The sequence below is a fragment of the Lucilia cuprina genome, chromosome 2 (assembly GCF_022045245.1).
Source record: "Lucilia cuprina isolate Lc7/37 chromosome 2, ASM2204524v1, whole genome shotgun sequence".
Classification (NCBI taxonomy): Eukaryota; Metazoa; Arthropoda; class Insecta; order Diptera; family Calliphoridae; genus Lucilia; species Lucilia cuprina.
The window spans coordinates 64,074,420-64,090,927 of NC_060950.1; the positions used below are offsets into that span (position 1 = coordinate 64,074,420).

Consider the following 16,508-nt stretch of genomic DNA (forward strand, 5'->3'; position numbering starts at 1 on the left):
TATAGACTTATTTATAGTCCAGACTATAGACTTATCTATAGTCCAGACTATAGACTTATCTATAGTCCAGACTATTGACTAATCTAAAGTACAGACTATAGATAAGACAGTCCTATCGACTTATCTATAGCCTAGATTATAGATTAGACAGATCAATCGACTTATCTGTGATCCAGACCAATCGATAGACCAGTTTCTAATCCACAATATACAGTAATCTGTAGTCCACACTATAATGTTATCTATAGTCCACACTATAGGCTATTCTATAGTCCAGGCTATTCTATAGTTCAGACACTTATCTAAAGTTTAGTCTAAAGACTATTCTATAATCCAGGCTATAGACTAATCTATACTCTAGACTTTAAAATAATCTATAGTCCAGACTATAAAATAATCTATATTCAAGACTAATCTATTGTCCACTTTACAGAATAGTTTACAGTCCTATGGTCCGCACTATAGACTATAGTCCACTACACTATAGGCTATTCTATAGTCTGCTCTATAGACTACTCTATAGTCCATACTAGAGATTTATATGTAGTCTGTCCTATAGACTGCTCTATAGTCCATACTAGAGATTAATCTTAGTCCACACTATAGACCCAATTATAGTCCACACTCTAGACCGATCTTTAAAGACTGAGCTATAGACCAATCGATAATATATACTGAAGACTAGCACAGACTAAAGCTTATTCTATAGTTCAGACTATAAACTATTCTATAGTCCAGGCTGAAGACTATTCTATAGTTTACACTATAGACAATTCTATAGCCCAGATTATAGACTATTCTATAGTCCAGACTATGGACTATTCTATAGCCCAGACTATAGACTGTTCTATAGTCTAGACTATAGATTAGACAGACAAATCTACTTATCTATAGTCTATACTATAGAGAGCTCCATAGTCCAGACTATAGACTGTTATATAGTCCAGACTACAGACTGTTCTATAGTCCAGACTATAGACTGTTCTATAGTCCAGACTATAGACTGTTATATTGTCCAGACTATGGACTGTTCTATAGTCTATACTATAGACTATTCTATAAAGTACAGACTTTGCTCTATTCTCAAGTTTTTACTTCTTTTAAACCTATGGTCCGGACTTTCATCTTCTATACTTTGAACTATTCTATAGGCCAGACTTTTGACTATTCTAGTCCCAGACTATTTTGCGATCTATACCCCAAACCATTGTACAGTCTAGTTCAGATAATAGCGTAATCTATAGTCCAGACCATAGTATCCAGATTGTAGTGCAATCTTTAGTCCAGACTATAGTATAAACTATATTCCAGACTATAGTGTAAACTATAGTCCAAACTATAGTGTAAACTATAGTCCAGACTATAGTGTAAACTATAGTCCAGACTATAGTGTAAACTTTAGTCCAGACTATAGTGTAAACTATAGTCCAGACTATAGCGTAAACTACAGTCCAGACTATAGTGTAAACTATAGTCCAGACTATAGTGTAAACTATAGTCCAAACAATAGTGTAAACTGTAGTCCAGACTATAGTGTAAACTATAATACAGACTATAGTGTAAACTATAGTCCAGACTATAGTGTAAACTATAGTCTAGACTATAGTGTAAACTATAGTCCAGACTATAGTGTAAACTATAGTCCAGACTATAGTGTAAACTATAGTCCAGACTATAGTGTAAACTATAGTCCAGACTATAGTGTAAACTATAGTCCAGACTATTGTGTAAGCTATAGTCCAGACTATTGTGTAAGCTATAGTCCAGACTATAGTGTAAGCTATAGTCTAGACTATAGTGTATTAGTTTAGTTAGTTTTCAGTTTTTTTACTCCTTCGGAATCTAACTTTTTACAATTCTTTTCAGCCCTTAAAAGTTTCCAAATTTTCTTAAAGGGGGGTTAAAAAACGACCCTTTCTAACAGGTATGTTTATTTAATATGTTTTTTCCTAACGTTTGTTTTTGTTGGTAGAAAGTAGTTTGAGTTTTAAACAAAAAATATTATTAAGCTTTTATTATATTTTTTCAGGTCCCACAGGTCCCAATAATAAAATGTTTCAAAACTAACAAATTTGAAAAAGTGGTTGCCAGATTTCATTAAAATTAAAAGTAAACACACACACAGAAACGGTAACAACAGCTAACTTAAGTTTAACAAAAACAAATTTTAATTTTGAAAACATTTTCAAACTGCCACATTAAAAAAAACATAAAAGAAAAAAATTATATGTTAAAAAAACTTAAATTTAAAGAAAAATAAAACACAACAGCTGTAGCACTTAAGATTTAATTAGTAAAAAAATTGATTTAATTAAAGGAAACTAAAGAAATCAACAAAAAAAAGTTTTGAAAAACATAAATTTTGTTCAAACATGGCGTCCGTTTTTAAACATCAATCTCATGATTACAATTTCTCTTTTTTTTACAAAATTTATTTTTGAATGACAAAATTTTCATTAAAACTTTTTTAAAATTTAAAAAAATATATTAAATATATTAAAGAAAATAATATAAATTCATAGTTAACAATAATGTAGACTAATTTATTAATTGATTTTTTAGTTTGTTTAAATAATTTTTGTTTACAAAAAAATAGTATTAAAAAAAAAACAAAAAATAAACATTTTTCATTTTTTAAAAGAAACAAAAAGAGACGAAAAAACAAAAACGCAAAAAGTAAAGAAATCAGATTTTATTTTCCCACCTATTTTTTATGTAGTCAATAAGTTTAAACAAAAGGAGTAAACAAAAAACATATAATTATTATTTTTCAGTCAAATTAAGTTTTGAACATTTTTAAAAATATTATGTCTGACACAAACAAATTATTATTGAAACAAACAATATTTAACAAAAAGAAAAACAAAATGAAATTAATTGAAAATTTTACTTTATAAAAACATGTAAAATAAGGTAATTAAATACGCTTTTAGCTTATAAGAGTTGAAGAAGTGAAAAAATTAAAAAAACAAAAACATAATTTATAAAATTAATAGTAAAAGAAATTTGTTTGTATTTAAGTAAACAACAACAACATTAAGTAGGTAAATTTAAGAAAAAAAATATATATATAATTTTGAAAAAGTAAAATATTTAAAATGAAATATTGGATAAAAATGTTTACAGAACTCTTATAGTAGAGCGGTTGGTTTTGATAGACCGCAGGCACGGGCATTAACAAGTAAATAGAGTGTAATTTTCGTTTTATTCCATAATAGTTAGTTCAGTTCTAGTTCTGTTCTAGTTCTGTTCTAGTTCTGTTCTAGTTCTGTTCTAGTTCTGTTCTAGTTCTGTTCTAGTTCTGTTCTAGTTCTGTTCTAGTTCTGTTCTAGTTCTGTTCTAGTTCTGTTCTAGTTCTTTTCTAGTTCTGTTCTAGTTCTGTTCTAGTTCTGTTCTAGTTCTGTTCTAGTTCTGTTCTAGTTCTGTTCTAGTTCTGTTCTAGTTCTGTTCTAGTTCTGTTCTAGTTCTGTTCTAGTTCTAGTTCTGTTCTAGTTCTGTTCTAGTTCTGTTCTAGTTCTGTTCTAGTTTTGTTCTAGTTCTGTTCTAGTTCTGTACTAGTTCTGTTGTAGTTCTGTTCTAGTTCTGTTCTAGTTCTAGTTCTTTTCTAGTTCTGTTCTAGTTCTGTTCTAGTTCTGTTCTAGTTCTGTTCTAGTTCTGTTCTAGTTCTGTTCTAGTTCTGTTCTGTTCTAGATCTGTTCTAGTTCTGTTCCAGATCTGTTCTAGTTCTGTTCTAGTTCTGTTCTAGTTCTGTTCTAGTTCTGTTCTAGTTCTGTTCTAGTTCTGTTCTAGTTCTGTTCTAGTTCTGTTCTAGTTCTGTTCTAGTTCTGTTCTAGTTCTGTTCTAGTTCTGTTCTAGTTCTGTTCTAGTTCTGTTCTAGTTCTGTTCTAGTTCTGTTCTAGTTCTGTTCTAGTTCTGTTCTAGTTCTGTTCTAGTTCAGTTCTAGTTCTGTTCTAGTTCTGTTCTAGTTCTGTTCTAGTTCTGTTCTAGTTCTGTTCTAGTTCTGTTCTGTTCTAGATCTGTTCTAGTTCTGTTCTAGTTCTGTTCTAGTTCTGTTCTAGTTCTGTTCTAGTTCTGTTCTAGTTCTGTTCTAGTTCTGTTCTAGTTCTGTTCTAGTTCTGTTCTAGTTCTGTTCTAGTTCTGTTCTAGTTCTGTTCTAGTTCTGTTCTAGTTCTGTTCTAGTTCTGTTCTAGTTCTGTTCTAGTTCTGTTCTAGTTCTGTTCTAGTTCTGTTCTAGTTCTGTTCTAGTTCTGTTCTAGTTCTGTTCTAGTTCTGTTCTAGTTCTGTTCTAGTTCTGTTCTAGTTCTGTTCTAGTTCTGTTCTAGTTCTGTTCTAGTTCTGTTCTAGTTCTGTTCTAGTTCTGTTCTAGTTCTGTTCTAGTTCTGTTCTAGTTCTGTTCTAGTTCTGTTCTAGTTCTGTTCTAGTTCTGTTCTAGTTCTGTTCTAGTTCTGATCTAGTTCTGTTCTAGTTCTGTTCTAGTTCTGTTCTAGTTCTGTTCTAGTTCTGTTCTAGTTCTGTTCTAGTTCTGTTCTAGTTCTGTTCTAGTTCTGTTCTAGTTGTGTTCTTGTTCTGTTCTAGTTCTGTTCTAGTTCTGTTCTAGTTCTGTTCTAGTTCTGTTCTAGTTCTGTTCTAGTTCTGTTCTAGTTCTGTTCTAGTTCTGTTCTAGTTCTGTTCTAGTTCTGTTCTAGTTCTGTTCTAGTTCTGTTCTAGTTCTGTTCTAGTTCTGTTCTAGTTCTGTTCTAGTTCTGTTCTAGTTCTGTTCTAGTTCTGTTCTAGTTCTGTTCTAGTTCTGTTCTAGTTCTGTTCTAGTTCTGTTCTAGTTCTGTTCTAGTTCTGTTCTAGTTCTGTTCTAGTTCTGTTCTAGTTCTGTTCTAGTTCTGTTCTAGTTATGTTCTAGTTATGTTCTAGTCTAGTTCTGTTCTACTTTTTTACACTCTCTTTACTTTTTGTTTTCTTGTTCCTGCAAAGTAGTTTCAAAATATATTTAAAACAACGATTTAAAAATAGAATATTATTAAGTAAATGAATTATTATGTTTAAAAACAATAAAATAGATTTTTATTTTGATTTATCATCAGTTTTTAATTTTTTTAAGAAGAAGTTAAATGACAAACATCATGCGTCAAGAGAAAAGGGCAATAATTATATACAACAAAACAAAAATTATGTAAATACAACAAAAACCAAAAAAGAAAAAAAATAAATAAGAAACATTAAATGAATTATATAGAAATTTAAAAAATATATATAAAGAAAAAAACATTTGTTACTTTTTTACATAAAAAACCCAAATAAAACAAAAAAACATCATCAGAAATTAAAAAAAAACCAATATAGAGCAATAATTAATTAAAAATAAATAAAAAATTAAAAAAAAAACTTTTAAAAGTTTATAACCAACAATAAAAAAGCACTATTAAAAATTATTAAACCCAAAACAAAACTATTTAACATTTGCAAAAGAAATTTCAAAATTTTCACCAAAAAATAAAAAATACTATAAAAACACAAAAAAATATATATTAAAAAGGGCTTCATTTTAATATTAAAAGAAAAACCAAAACGTTTTTAATTAAAAAAAATAAAGAAAATCCCAAAAATAATTACAAATAAAAAAATATATTTAAACAAAATTGTTATTTAAACCCAGAAGCAAAACAAAAAATAATTACTAAAATTTAGACTGTCTTATTGAGTTTTATAATTTTGAAAATTATAAATAAAACCAAACAAAAACACAAATATTTGTTAAAACTATTTATAAACCGTTACAATTATAATTATTATTATTATTATTACAATATAATCTCTAAATATATTTTATTTTTGAATTAAAATTTCTATTAAATCAATAAACTATAATAAAAACTACTAACCGTTTATTATTTTATTTAATTATTTAATTTTCTTATTTACTTTGCTGAAATTCCAAAATCACTTTTTAACCTTTAAATTATCAAGGAAAAGGAAAATTAAACTAAAATCTTTAACAAAAACCAAAATCATTAAGAGAAAAACTTAAGAATACTAAACAAAAAAAGAAAAAAAATTTATTATAATTTCATCACTAAATTTTAGTAAAAATATAAAAAAAAGAAAGAAAAGAAAAAAACCTAATGCAATTAATATTATCTAAGCATATTTAACAACAAAAAACAACAACCAAAATATTTAAAATATGATAATAAAATGATTAATTCAAAATAAAAATAAATTAAAAAAAATAAAACAAAATTAAAAGAATTTTGGAAAATCGAATTGTTAAATTCGGATTTTCAAAAACTTAATTTTTTTCTTAATTTGCTGGAAAAACGAAGGTGAGACCAAATTCAGAACAGATCTAAAACAGAACTACAACAGAACAAGAACAGAACTAGAACAGAACTAGAACAGAACTAGAACAGAACTAGAACAGAACTAGAACAGAATTAGAACAGAACTAGAACAGAACTAGAACTAGAACAGAACTAGAACAGAACTAAAACAGAACTAGAACAGAACTAGAACAGAACTAAAACAGAACTAAAACAGAACTAGAACAGAACTAGAACAGAACTAGAAAATAACTAGAACAGAACTAGAACAGAACTAGAACAGAACTAGGACAGAACTAGAACTGAACTAGAACAGAACTAGAACAGAACTAGAACAGAACTAGAACAGAACTAGAACAGAACTAGAAACAGAACTAGAACAGAACTAGAACAGAACTAGAACAGAACTAGAACAGAACTAGAACAGAACTAGAACAGAACTAGAACAGAACTAGAACAGAACTAGAACAGAACTAGAACAGAACTAGAACAGAACTAGAACAGAACAAGAACAGAACTAGAACAGAACTAGAACAGAACTAGAACAGAGCTAGAACAGAACTAGAACAGAACTAGAACAGAACTAGAACAGAACTAGAACAGAACTAGAACAGAACTAGAACAGAACTAGAACAGAACTAGAACAGAACTAGAACAGAACTAGAACAGAACTAGAACAGAACTAGAACAGAACTAGAACAGAACTAGAACAGAACTAGAACAGAACTAGAACAGAACTAGAATAGAACTAGAACAGAACTAGAACAGAACTAGAACAGAACTAGAACAGAACTAGAACAGAACTAGGACAGAACTAGAACAGAACTAGAATAGAACTAGAACAGAACTAGAACAGAACTAGAACAGAACTAGAACAGAACTAGAACAGAACTAGAACAGAACTAGGACAGAACTATAACTAGAACAGAACTAGAACAGAACTAGAACAGAACTAGAACAGAACTAGAACAGAACTAGAACAGAACTAGAACAGAACTAGAACAGAACTAGAACAGAACTAGAACAGAACTAGAACAGAACTAGAACAGAACTAGAACAGAACTAGAACAGAACTAGAACAGAACTAGAACAGAACTAGAACAGAACTAGAACAGAACTAGAACAGAACTAGAACAGAACTAGAACAGAACTAGAACAGAACTAGAACAGAACTAGAACAGAACTAGAACAGAACTAGAACAGAACTAGAACAGAACTAGAACAGAACTAGAACAGAACTAGAACAGAACTAGAACAGAACTAGAACAGAACTAGAACAGAACTAGAACAGAACTAGAACAGAACTAGAACAGAACTAGAACAGAACTAGAACAGAACTAGAACAGAACTAGAACAGAACTAGAACAGAACTAGAACAGAACTAGAACAGAACTAGAACAGAACTAGAACAGAACTAGAACAGAACTAGAACAGAACAAGAACAGAACTAGAACAGAACTAGAACAGAGCTAGAACAGAACTAGAACAGAACTAGAACAGAACTAGAACAGAACTAGAACAGAACTAGAACAGAACTAGAACAGAACTAGAACAGAACTAGAACAGAACTAGAACAGAACTAGAACAGAACTAGAACAGAACTAGAACAGAACTAGAACAGAACTAGAACAGAACTAGAACAGAACTAGAACAGAACTAGAACAGAACTAGAACAGAACTAGAACAGAACTAGAACAGAACTAGAACAGAACTAGAACAGAACTAGAACAGAACTAGAACAGAACTAGAACAGAACTAGAATAGAACTAGAACAGAACTAGAACAGAACTAGAACAGAACTAGAACAGAACTAGAACAGAACTAGAACAGAACTAGAACAGAACTAGAACAGAACTAGAACAGAACTAGAACAGAACTAGAACAGAACTAGAACAGAACTAGAACAGAACTAGAACAGAACTAGAACAGAACTAGAACAGAACTAGAACAGAACTAGAACAGAACTAGAACAGAACTAGAACAGAACTAGAACAGAACTAGAACAGAACTAGAACAGAACTAGTACAAAACTAGAATAGAACTAGAACAGAACTAGAAAAAATCTAAACAGAACTAGAACGGAACTAGAACAGAACTAGTACAAAACTAGAATAGAACTAGAACAGAACTAGAAAAAAATTAAACAGAACTAGAAAAAAACTAAACAGAACTAAAATAGAACTAGAAAAGAACTAGAACAGAACTAGTACAGAACTGGAACAGAACTAGAAAAAATCTAAACAGAACTAGAACAGAACTAGAACAAAAGTAGACCTGAACTAGAACTAAGCTAGAACTGAACTTCTAAACAAGAACAGAAATAAAACTGAACTACCGCTTAACTAGAACTTAAATAGAACTCAACTAAAAAATGACCACTTGTGAACTGGATCTGGAATGAAACTCTTCTAGAACAAAAAAAAAAAATTTTAAATAGTTATACTTTGCTAAAATATATGAATACTTCCATTTTAAAATTTCTTTAAAAGTATTTTATATCTTTATTTATACAAATTTTTAACAAACCAAACTCAGGCATACATGTTTATGTTATATTTAAGATAAATATCTAAATTTAAAAATATATGAAATTTAATTTCATTAAACAATGAAAATTGAATTTCATTCATTCCGTAAAGCAAACAACTCCAGAAAAAAAATGGGGGTGGGGTAGGCGTTAATAAAATAGAGTTAAACTAAACTTACCAATAAACTGCATTTCATAGCAAAAAAGAGTACACAATTTAAAAACTTAAACCTAATAAAAAGGATTTTGAAACATTCCATTAAAAACTAATTAAACGAAAAAAAGAGAAAATAATTTAAGAAGACGTTTCTTGTGCGGCAGTTGCAGACTGATTTTGTAATTCAGACAGCACGCTTTTGGGATCTTCAGACTTTAGGTAAGGATTTATTTCAGGCTGTGGTTCAAATATAACATTGCCTCGAATAACACGAACACGAGGACCAATGGCACGTGGATTAAATTTAACTTTGCCACAGGTATCAGCGCGTATCTCTCGGTGGGTCTTTAAAGCACTAATACAGGAGAAATGTTTATCACAGCCATAGCATTTATAACGTTTCATACCAATGTGACGTGATAAATGAGCTATCAAGGTTTCACGGTGAGTGAAACGTTGGGAGCAAACCTGGAGTTTTTTTAAAGAAAAGAAAAACAAAAATATTAAATGAAAATATTCTCTAAACAAATGTTTTTGTTTTGAACATACCTGACAAAAGAATGGCCTCTCTCCGGTATGAGTTCGATGATGAACTTTTACTTGTCCTCGAGTACGAAAACGTTTCTCACAATAATTACATTTGTGCGGCAACTCGCCGGTGTGTATTGTCATGTGACATTGTAGAGTGCCATGCGAATAGAATTTCTTATTACATTCCTTACACGAGTACTGTGGCTCACGACTACAATTGGCTAAAATATGATCGTTTAACATGGTTTTTGAAGAACATGTACGACCACATTTATCACATACATAACGAGGTCTTGGTAGTTTTATGTTTGTTGCTAGAGATTGAGGTTTTATCGACAGAGAGGAAGATGTATCAATTATCAAGGATTCTGACTCAGAGTTGGAGAATGATTGTGAATCGGTATCTTGAGTTAGTATGGGTTCAATTTTAATTTTTGTTTTTATTTCTTCCTTAATTTGTGGTTTAATATCTTCTTCGATGGGTTGTTGTTCTAAAAAAGAGGAAGTATATTAAGATATGTGACATAGAATTGTGATAAAATAAAAACTTAAACTGAACTAGAACTGAACTAGAACTGAACTAGAACTGAACTAGAACTGAACTAGAACTGAACTAGAACTGAACTAGAACTGAACTAGAACTGAACTAGAACTGAACTAGAACTAAACTAGAACTGAACTAGAACTAAACTAGAACTGAACTAGAACTAAACTAGAACTGAACTAGAACAGAACTAGAACAGAACTAGAACTGGACTAGAACTGGACTAGAACTGGAATAGAACTGAACTAGAACTGAACTAGATTTGAACTAGAACTAAACTAGAACTAAACAGTTACTCACCTTCACACACAAACGGTTTGGCCTGCACATTGATCTTTTCCATATCTCGATTATTCAGGTTGTGAGCCCGGTTCAAGTGCACTTTGAGAGCAGTCTTAATTTCATAATCCTTTAAACAATAGGGGCAAATCCATTTATAACAATAATTCGGATTCTGATAGCGTGCCTCTACCAGTGACACATCCAGTGTGGTAAGTATGGGTAAATATAAAGAACGTGGTTCATCACTATCTTTAGATTTTAAAATAAAATTTCCAGCCGGTTTACCCTGAATCTGTTCGGTAGTTTTAGTTTGAACCTCGGCGATTTGCTGTTTCATGCTATCAATTAGTTGTTTTTTCTCGGGTATATTTTCAATAATCATAAGGCGATTTTTGGGTATATACAAGTTTTTACGATGTTCCTCGGCCTTAATGAGAGCCTCAGCTTGAAGTTTCTTAAAGTCTTCGGCATCTATGGTGGTATTTTGTTCGAGGGAGTTGAGTTTAATGGAGACAGTCGGCGAAGTGGTAGTGTTGGGTTTGCTGTTATTGTGCGAGTTAGTGGGAATACTGCATGCTTTTGTATCCGTGTTTTTGTTTACAACTAGTGTGGGAGGTGTTTTTAGTTTTAATACTATAGGAGGTTTGTTGCTGGTATTTAATAAAGGTTTATTATTGTTGTTGTTATTTTTAAGGCTTAAGAATTGGGTATTGGGTAAAAATTTTATAATTTGTAAACCTGTTGTGGGTAAGGGTTTAATATCACCCTTATGGAGTAAATTTTGACCATTGGCTAATTTTAGAGTCATTAATTTGCCGGTTGAATAACTTTTTAAGTTTGATAAGTTTAAGTTGGTTAGAGTTTTACTTACTGCTCCTGCTGTAGCTAAAGTTTTTGGCAATATTTTCACAAACCTTAAGTTGCCTTCAGTTTTTATTGGAGTTTTGTTAATATTATTTAAATTGATATTGTTATTATTGTTATTGATCAATTTCAAAACTGGCAAATTGTTGTTATTCATATTTATCATTTTACCATTAACATTGGCTTTTGGTAAATTGTTTATGGTGAAGGTTTTCATTTCTGGTTTACCCTCTATTTTGGTATTTTCCGAAGAGACAAAATTTTCCAAAGGTATAAATTTACCACTGGACTCGGGTCCTATGATATTGTTTATGATTAAAGACTGCATTTTAGGTTTATCATTGGAAGCTTGTGGGTTTTGTTTAGGATTTTCTTCTTCCTCCTCAGTTTTGATGATTACTTCTGGTATTAGATTTGCCGTTATATCGGTTTCATATTCATCTAAAGGTTCTTCTTTTATTGGTATATCGGGTTGGAAGTTAAAAGGCATTTCCTGACATTCCACTTCTGTTTTAATTTCATCTATGAGTTTTAATTTTTTCAAACCAATCTCATTATCTTCTAATTGTGGTTGTTTGTCAGCAAAAGGTCTTTTAATTGTTGCAGCTGTATTTGTTGGCTTAGCGGCTGGTGTTAGTGACTTTAATCTTAGTTTGGTAATGGGTATAATGGTTACAGGATTTGTATTGTTGTTGGTTGTGGATAATTGTGTGTCTAATGTTAGATTTTTTGATTTCTTACAGTTGGTGGTATTATAGTTATTGGCAACATTAGTGGAATGTAAAACAACATCTTGCATTAGTTTGCCACAGCCTTGACTCTGTTGCAGCCAATGAACATGTAATTGTAGTTCGGTCTTAAAGCCCTCACGGCAAAAAGAACAAAAATGTTTGTAGCGAATTTTGGGAGTAGCTTGCTGCAATTTAAATGCCAAATTAAATATCAAGAAAACACTTAGAACATAGCTAAATCTTACCACTTTATGTTCCTTAAGCTCATGATCTTCACACAGAGGTAGTGTGGCAAAATTGGCTCCACAATGAAGAGAACAAAAAAATGTATTGTCCCTATGCAAATTTAAGTGATTCAGTAAAGAGGGAGCATCTATAAAGGTTACCGGACATACCGGACACTTTTGTTTGGTAATGCAATGATTGCGTTTAGTATGCTTAAGAAACTGAGAACGATTTGTAAAGCATTTTAAGCATTTGGAACAAACACCCTTAAATTTTTGAGGCTGCAAAGAATAAGTTTAATAAATAAAAGCATTTTTCTTGAAAATAACATAAAAAATACATACATCCGCATTATTTATGGAATCAATGAATTGTAATTCATCCTCGGACTTCATGTCGGCAGCACTAACGGTAATAAAGCTATCCCGTTCCTCAACAATGTGAAAGTTATTTGCCGGCAAGTTGGCAGGCAGCAGGTCAGCTGAAATTTTTACGAAAAATAAACAAAAGCACAATGTAATAACATAAAAATAATATAATTAAATTATTTTTTCTATTAATTAAATAAATTTTTTAGTATAAATTAATATTTTATTTAGTTTTATTGTAATAACTCCAAATATGTGAAAAAAACACACCATCACCAAAAAATGCTTTCTTGATATAACGGTTCTTTGTTGACAGCTATGCCATAGAAGCTGCCACATAGTTTTAACAAAGCTGCCAGACAAAATTAAAACAATAATATGAAATTGAGAAAACTAACAAGAAAATACTTAAAATTTTTACGAAATTGTAACAAAACTTAAAATAGAAAATAATTATTGACTTAAGTTCATTAAAAGTTTATAAATTACAACTTTTTAATAAAATTTATTTAAAAACAAACATTTAAATATAAATTAGCCATATTAGTTAAAACGCTAATTTGAAACATGGTTGCAAAATTTAGTAACATGTAAACAAAGCGGATAAGATAAAGAAAACAAATTTTCAAGCAACACAACTAATAACAAATACAAAAAAATAAGGAAAAAAACATTGTTTAAAACTATAAGAAACAACAAAAAAATACTAATTATTGTAATAAAATAATAAATACAACTAAATTAAAATGCTTTCTTAACACAAAACTTAAAAAATTAGCAAAAAAATCTGATTACTTGGGGTAAGCAGGGTTGCTTTTTTTCTCACTTAATAAACAAACAAAAAAGAGGGAAACAAAACAACAAAAAAAGTGCGCACAATTGAAAATGAAAACAAAATGAAAACGAAAAGAAAATAAGTGATGACAACAACAAAAATCATATATTTAATGATCAGTACAACTACTAGTAAACTGCTAAATCAACGCTAACTACAAATACACAAACAAAAGCATTACTAAAAGGTTCTATTTTTTTGTGATCAAATACTTTTTACCTAAAAAAAAAATACACAAATATAACAAAAAAATTTTAATTTCAAAATTTAACTTAGATTTACGTTGTTTATATAAATAAAGCTTTTAGCGCATAAAACCACCCTTCATTTTCTGCTTACCTTCTTCATTAATTTGTTGCTTCATTAAAACGTCTTCTTCTTGCTTAAAGATTTCCTGCAAATCTTCGATTTCATCAAGAGGCTCTTCCTTAATTTTTAACGAAGCCAACATTTTTGCCAATTATTTTATAACACCATCGACTTGTTTGTAAATAAAATTATTTGTTTATAAATATAACAAAAAACAATTGTTGCTAAATTCTTGATTTTATTCTTTTCTTTTTTGAGTAGCAAAAAAAAATTTACTGTTAAATATTCACAAGCACTTTAAACGATAATAACACGATGGAGAATGATCGTTGCGATCGTTAAAAGAAATGTCAAAGAATATTTTGTTATTCAAAAGGTTGCCGTTCGAGAAATTGCTGCACAAAAGAGAATTAAAGAAAATAACGCGTTCATTTGTGCCACAGTTGTTAAAAAAAGGTCATATGAGGAAAATGACGGTTATTAGTAAACTGTCTTACCGACATTTTTTAAATAGTAAAGCAAAAAACTTAAGTTTATAGTTTAAATATTAAGATATTTAGAAATTATTTGCTTTTATTTAAATTTTAAAAAATTTTATTTAAATATTTAGACATAAATCAATTAAAACAATGGAAAATTTAAACTTTTATTAAAAAAAGGTTAAACAGTGTGCCTATAAATTTTATTACTACAAAATGCAACCCTGTTAAAGCAAGCATTCAAAAACTAGTGTTGGTAAATGAAATAAAAACTTTAAAGCAGAAATGTAAACAAAACAAATTACATTTTGACAGCTGCTTTATAAAAATAATTATAGAAAATAAATTTAGTAGAAAAGAACTCAAATTTTTGCTAAATTGTTTTTAAAAATTTACACTTTTTAATATAAAATATTAAAATTTAAATAAATTTCTACACGAAAATGTCATCTACCAACGATTCTCAACAGTATATAAATGAATATATCAAAAGAGAAGATGAGGACATGTCTGGTGGTAAGTAATCAAACGAATACATACAATTTTCCCAAACATTTTATTTCCCCCCCCCCTCTTCCAGATGAAGACTCCGACAATCGTCAGGCCCATTCCGGCTATATGCTACGAGAACAGGATCGTTTTTTACCCATTTGTAATATTATTAAAATTATGAAAGTTCCCGTTCCGGAAAATGGCAAAATAGCCAAAGATGCTCGAGAATGTATACAAGAATGTGTTTCAGAGTTTATATCGTTTATTACATCGGAAGCGATAGAACGAAGCATGTCAGAGAATCGCAAAACAGTTAATGGTGATGATCTGCTGTATGCGTTTGCCAATTTGGGTTTTGATAATTATGTCGAACCGCTGTCGGTGTATTTGCATAAGTACCGAGAGGTAAGATTTGCTTTCCGAATTTCGGAAAAAGTTTTATTAAAAATAATTAAATTTTGAAGAAAACTATAGTGTAACCTATTGTTTAAGCCGTAGTTTAGTTATTTAGTATGTTCTGTCTCTTAAATAACGTTAATTTTTTATTCCCTTGCAGGCCACCAAATGCGATCGCAATCTTTTGAGTGAAAGTTCTATTTTGCAAGATGATTCCTCGAGTGATATTCGTAAGACCTGAAATAAAACGTAGAGCACACACTTTTTTGTTTTATTTTGAAACAAATGTTATGATTTTTTTTACTTTCAAAACCATCCACCTCTTACAAAAACTACCTGACATATCGACAAAAATTTTATACTATTATTTTTTTTTCAAATTTAATTTTAAATACTTTATTTAATAATAAGTTTATAAATTTATAATTTTAATAAAAAAAATTTAAGTTTACAAAATTTTTAAATTTACTTTGAATTTTCATTTGGTTAAGAAAATATATATAATAAAATTTCAAATTTTTATTAACACAAAATTTTAAAATTGTCCTTTCATTTCTAACTAGAAAATTTCTTAACATATTTTCTTGCCTTTAGGTTATAATAGTGGCGCTAGTAATACACAAAATTCTCTTAATTTCAATACTACTAGCAACAATAGCAATTCCAACACACAAAATGAAAACTCTCATAAACAATCTTCTCAAGATTTTAATGAATTTCCTTCAAAAGAGGATCAATTACCGGTGAAACCTGCCGCCGCTCTACGCACCTATGCCAATAAGAATGCTTTAACAAATCTCATCAACAATTCCAACATTTTAACCATAAGCGCCGCTACGGGTTCTCTAACTTCCACCACCAGCTCAACTCCTACACTTATGTCTTCTACCATCACTTCCTCTTCATCTTCTTCTCCTCCTCCTATGGCGGGCATATTACAGGAACATTCTGAAAGTTTACGTAATTTTCGTAAAACACACCCATCGGCTAATAATAACTTTTGCTCAAGCACAGCTGCTCTTAATATTGATCTACAGCAACAACAGCAACTTTTGAATTCAGTGGTAACCACTCAGGCTAATGATTTATCTGCTGCTGGTTTATTAAATGGTGATCATATGATTATATTTAATACGGAAGATCTAATGCAGCAAGTTACACAACAGCAGCAGCAACTGCAACAGCATCATCAGCAGCAACAACAACAGCAGCAGCAGCACCAACAGGCACAAGATCAACAACAGCAACAGGCGCAGATTTTCCAAGCTGCCGCCCAATGGCCGCAGCAAATCAAAGAGGAAAATGATTTTTGTAATAATTTTGTGTTTTAAAAAGAAATATTTTATCTGAAATTAAGTTCTTCAATAAATAAAAATAAAGTTTTGAGGAAAAAATTATAATTTCCTAAATAAAACTATCCTATAGTCTAGTCTTTAGTCAGGTCTACACTATAGTCT

The 16,508-nt window shown here is 30.2% G+C and overlaps 2 protein-coding genes across 3 annotated transcripts; one reads left to right on the forward strand and one right to left on the reverse strand.

Annotated features, from left to right (window-relative positions):
* Positions 1 to 8,788: 8,788 nt before the first annotated feature.
* LOC111688198 lies at positions 8,789 to 14,018 on the reverse strand. Of its 2 annotated transcripts, none has more exons than XM_023450682.2 (6): positions 13,715 to 14,018; positions 12,517 to 12,653; positions 12,193 to 12,453; positions 10,371 to 12,132; positions 9,545 to 10,017; positions 8,789 to 9,463 (listed from the first exon to the last, which is right to left on the reverse strand). In XM_023450682.2, the coding sequence occupies exons 1-6, from the start codon at positions 13,824 to 13,826 to the stop codon at positions 9,134 to 9,136; spliced, it is 3,075 nt and encodes a 1,024-aa protein (XP_023306450.2). In that variant the 5' UTR covers positions 13,827 to 14,018; the 3' UTR covers positions 8,789 to 9,133. The 2 variants fall into 2 exon arrangements, with proteins under 2 accessions (XP_023306450.2, XP_046809727.1); XM_046953771.1 differs by lacking the exon at positions 13,715 to 14,018 and adding an exon at positions 12,811 to 12,904.
* Positions 14,019 to 14,482: 464 nt separating this feature from the next.
* LOC111688200 (nuclear transcription factor Y subunit B-1) lies at positions 14,483 to 15,515 on the forward strand. The gene is made up of 3 exons (XM_023450683.2): positions 14,483 to 14,679; positions 14,744 to 15,060; positions 15,212 to 15,515. The coding sequence occupies exons 1-3, from the start codon at positions 14,607 to 14,609 to the stop codon at positions 15,290 to 15,292; spliced, it is 471 nt and encodes a 156-aa protein (XP_023306451.1). The 5' UTR covers positions 14,483 to 14,606; the 3' UTR covers positions 15,293 to 15,515.
* Positions 15,516 to 16,508: the final 993 nt, after the last annotated feature.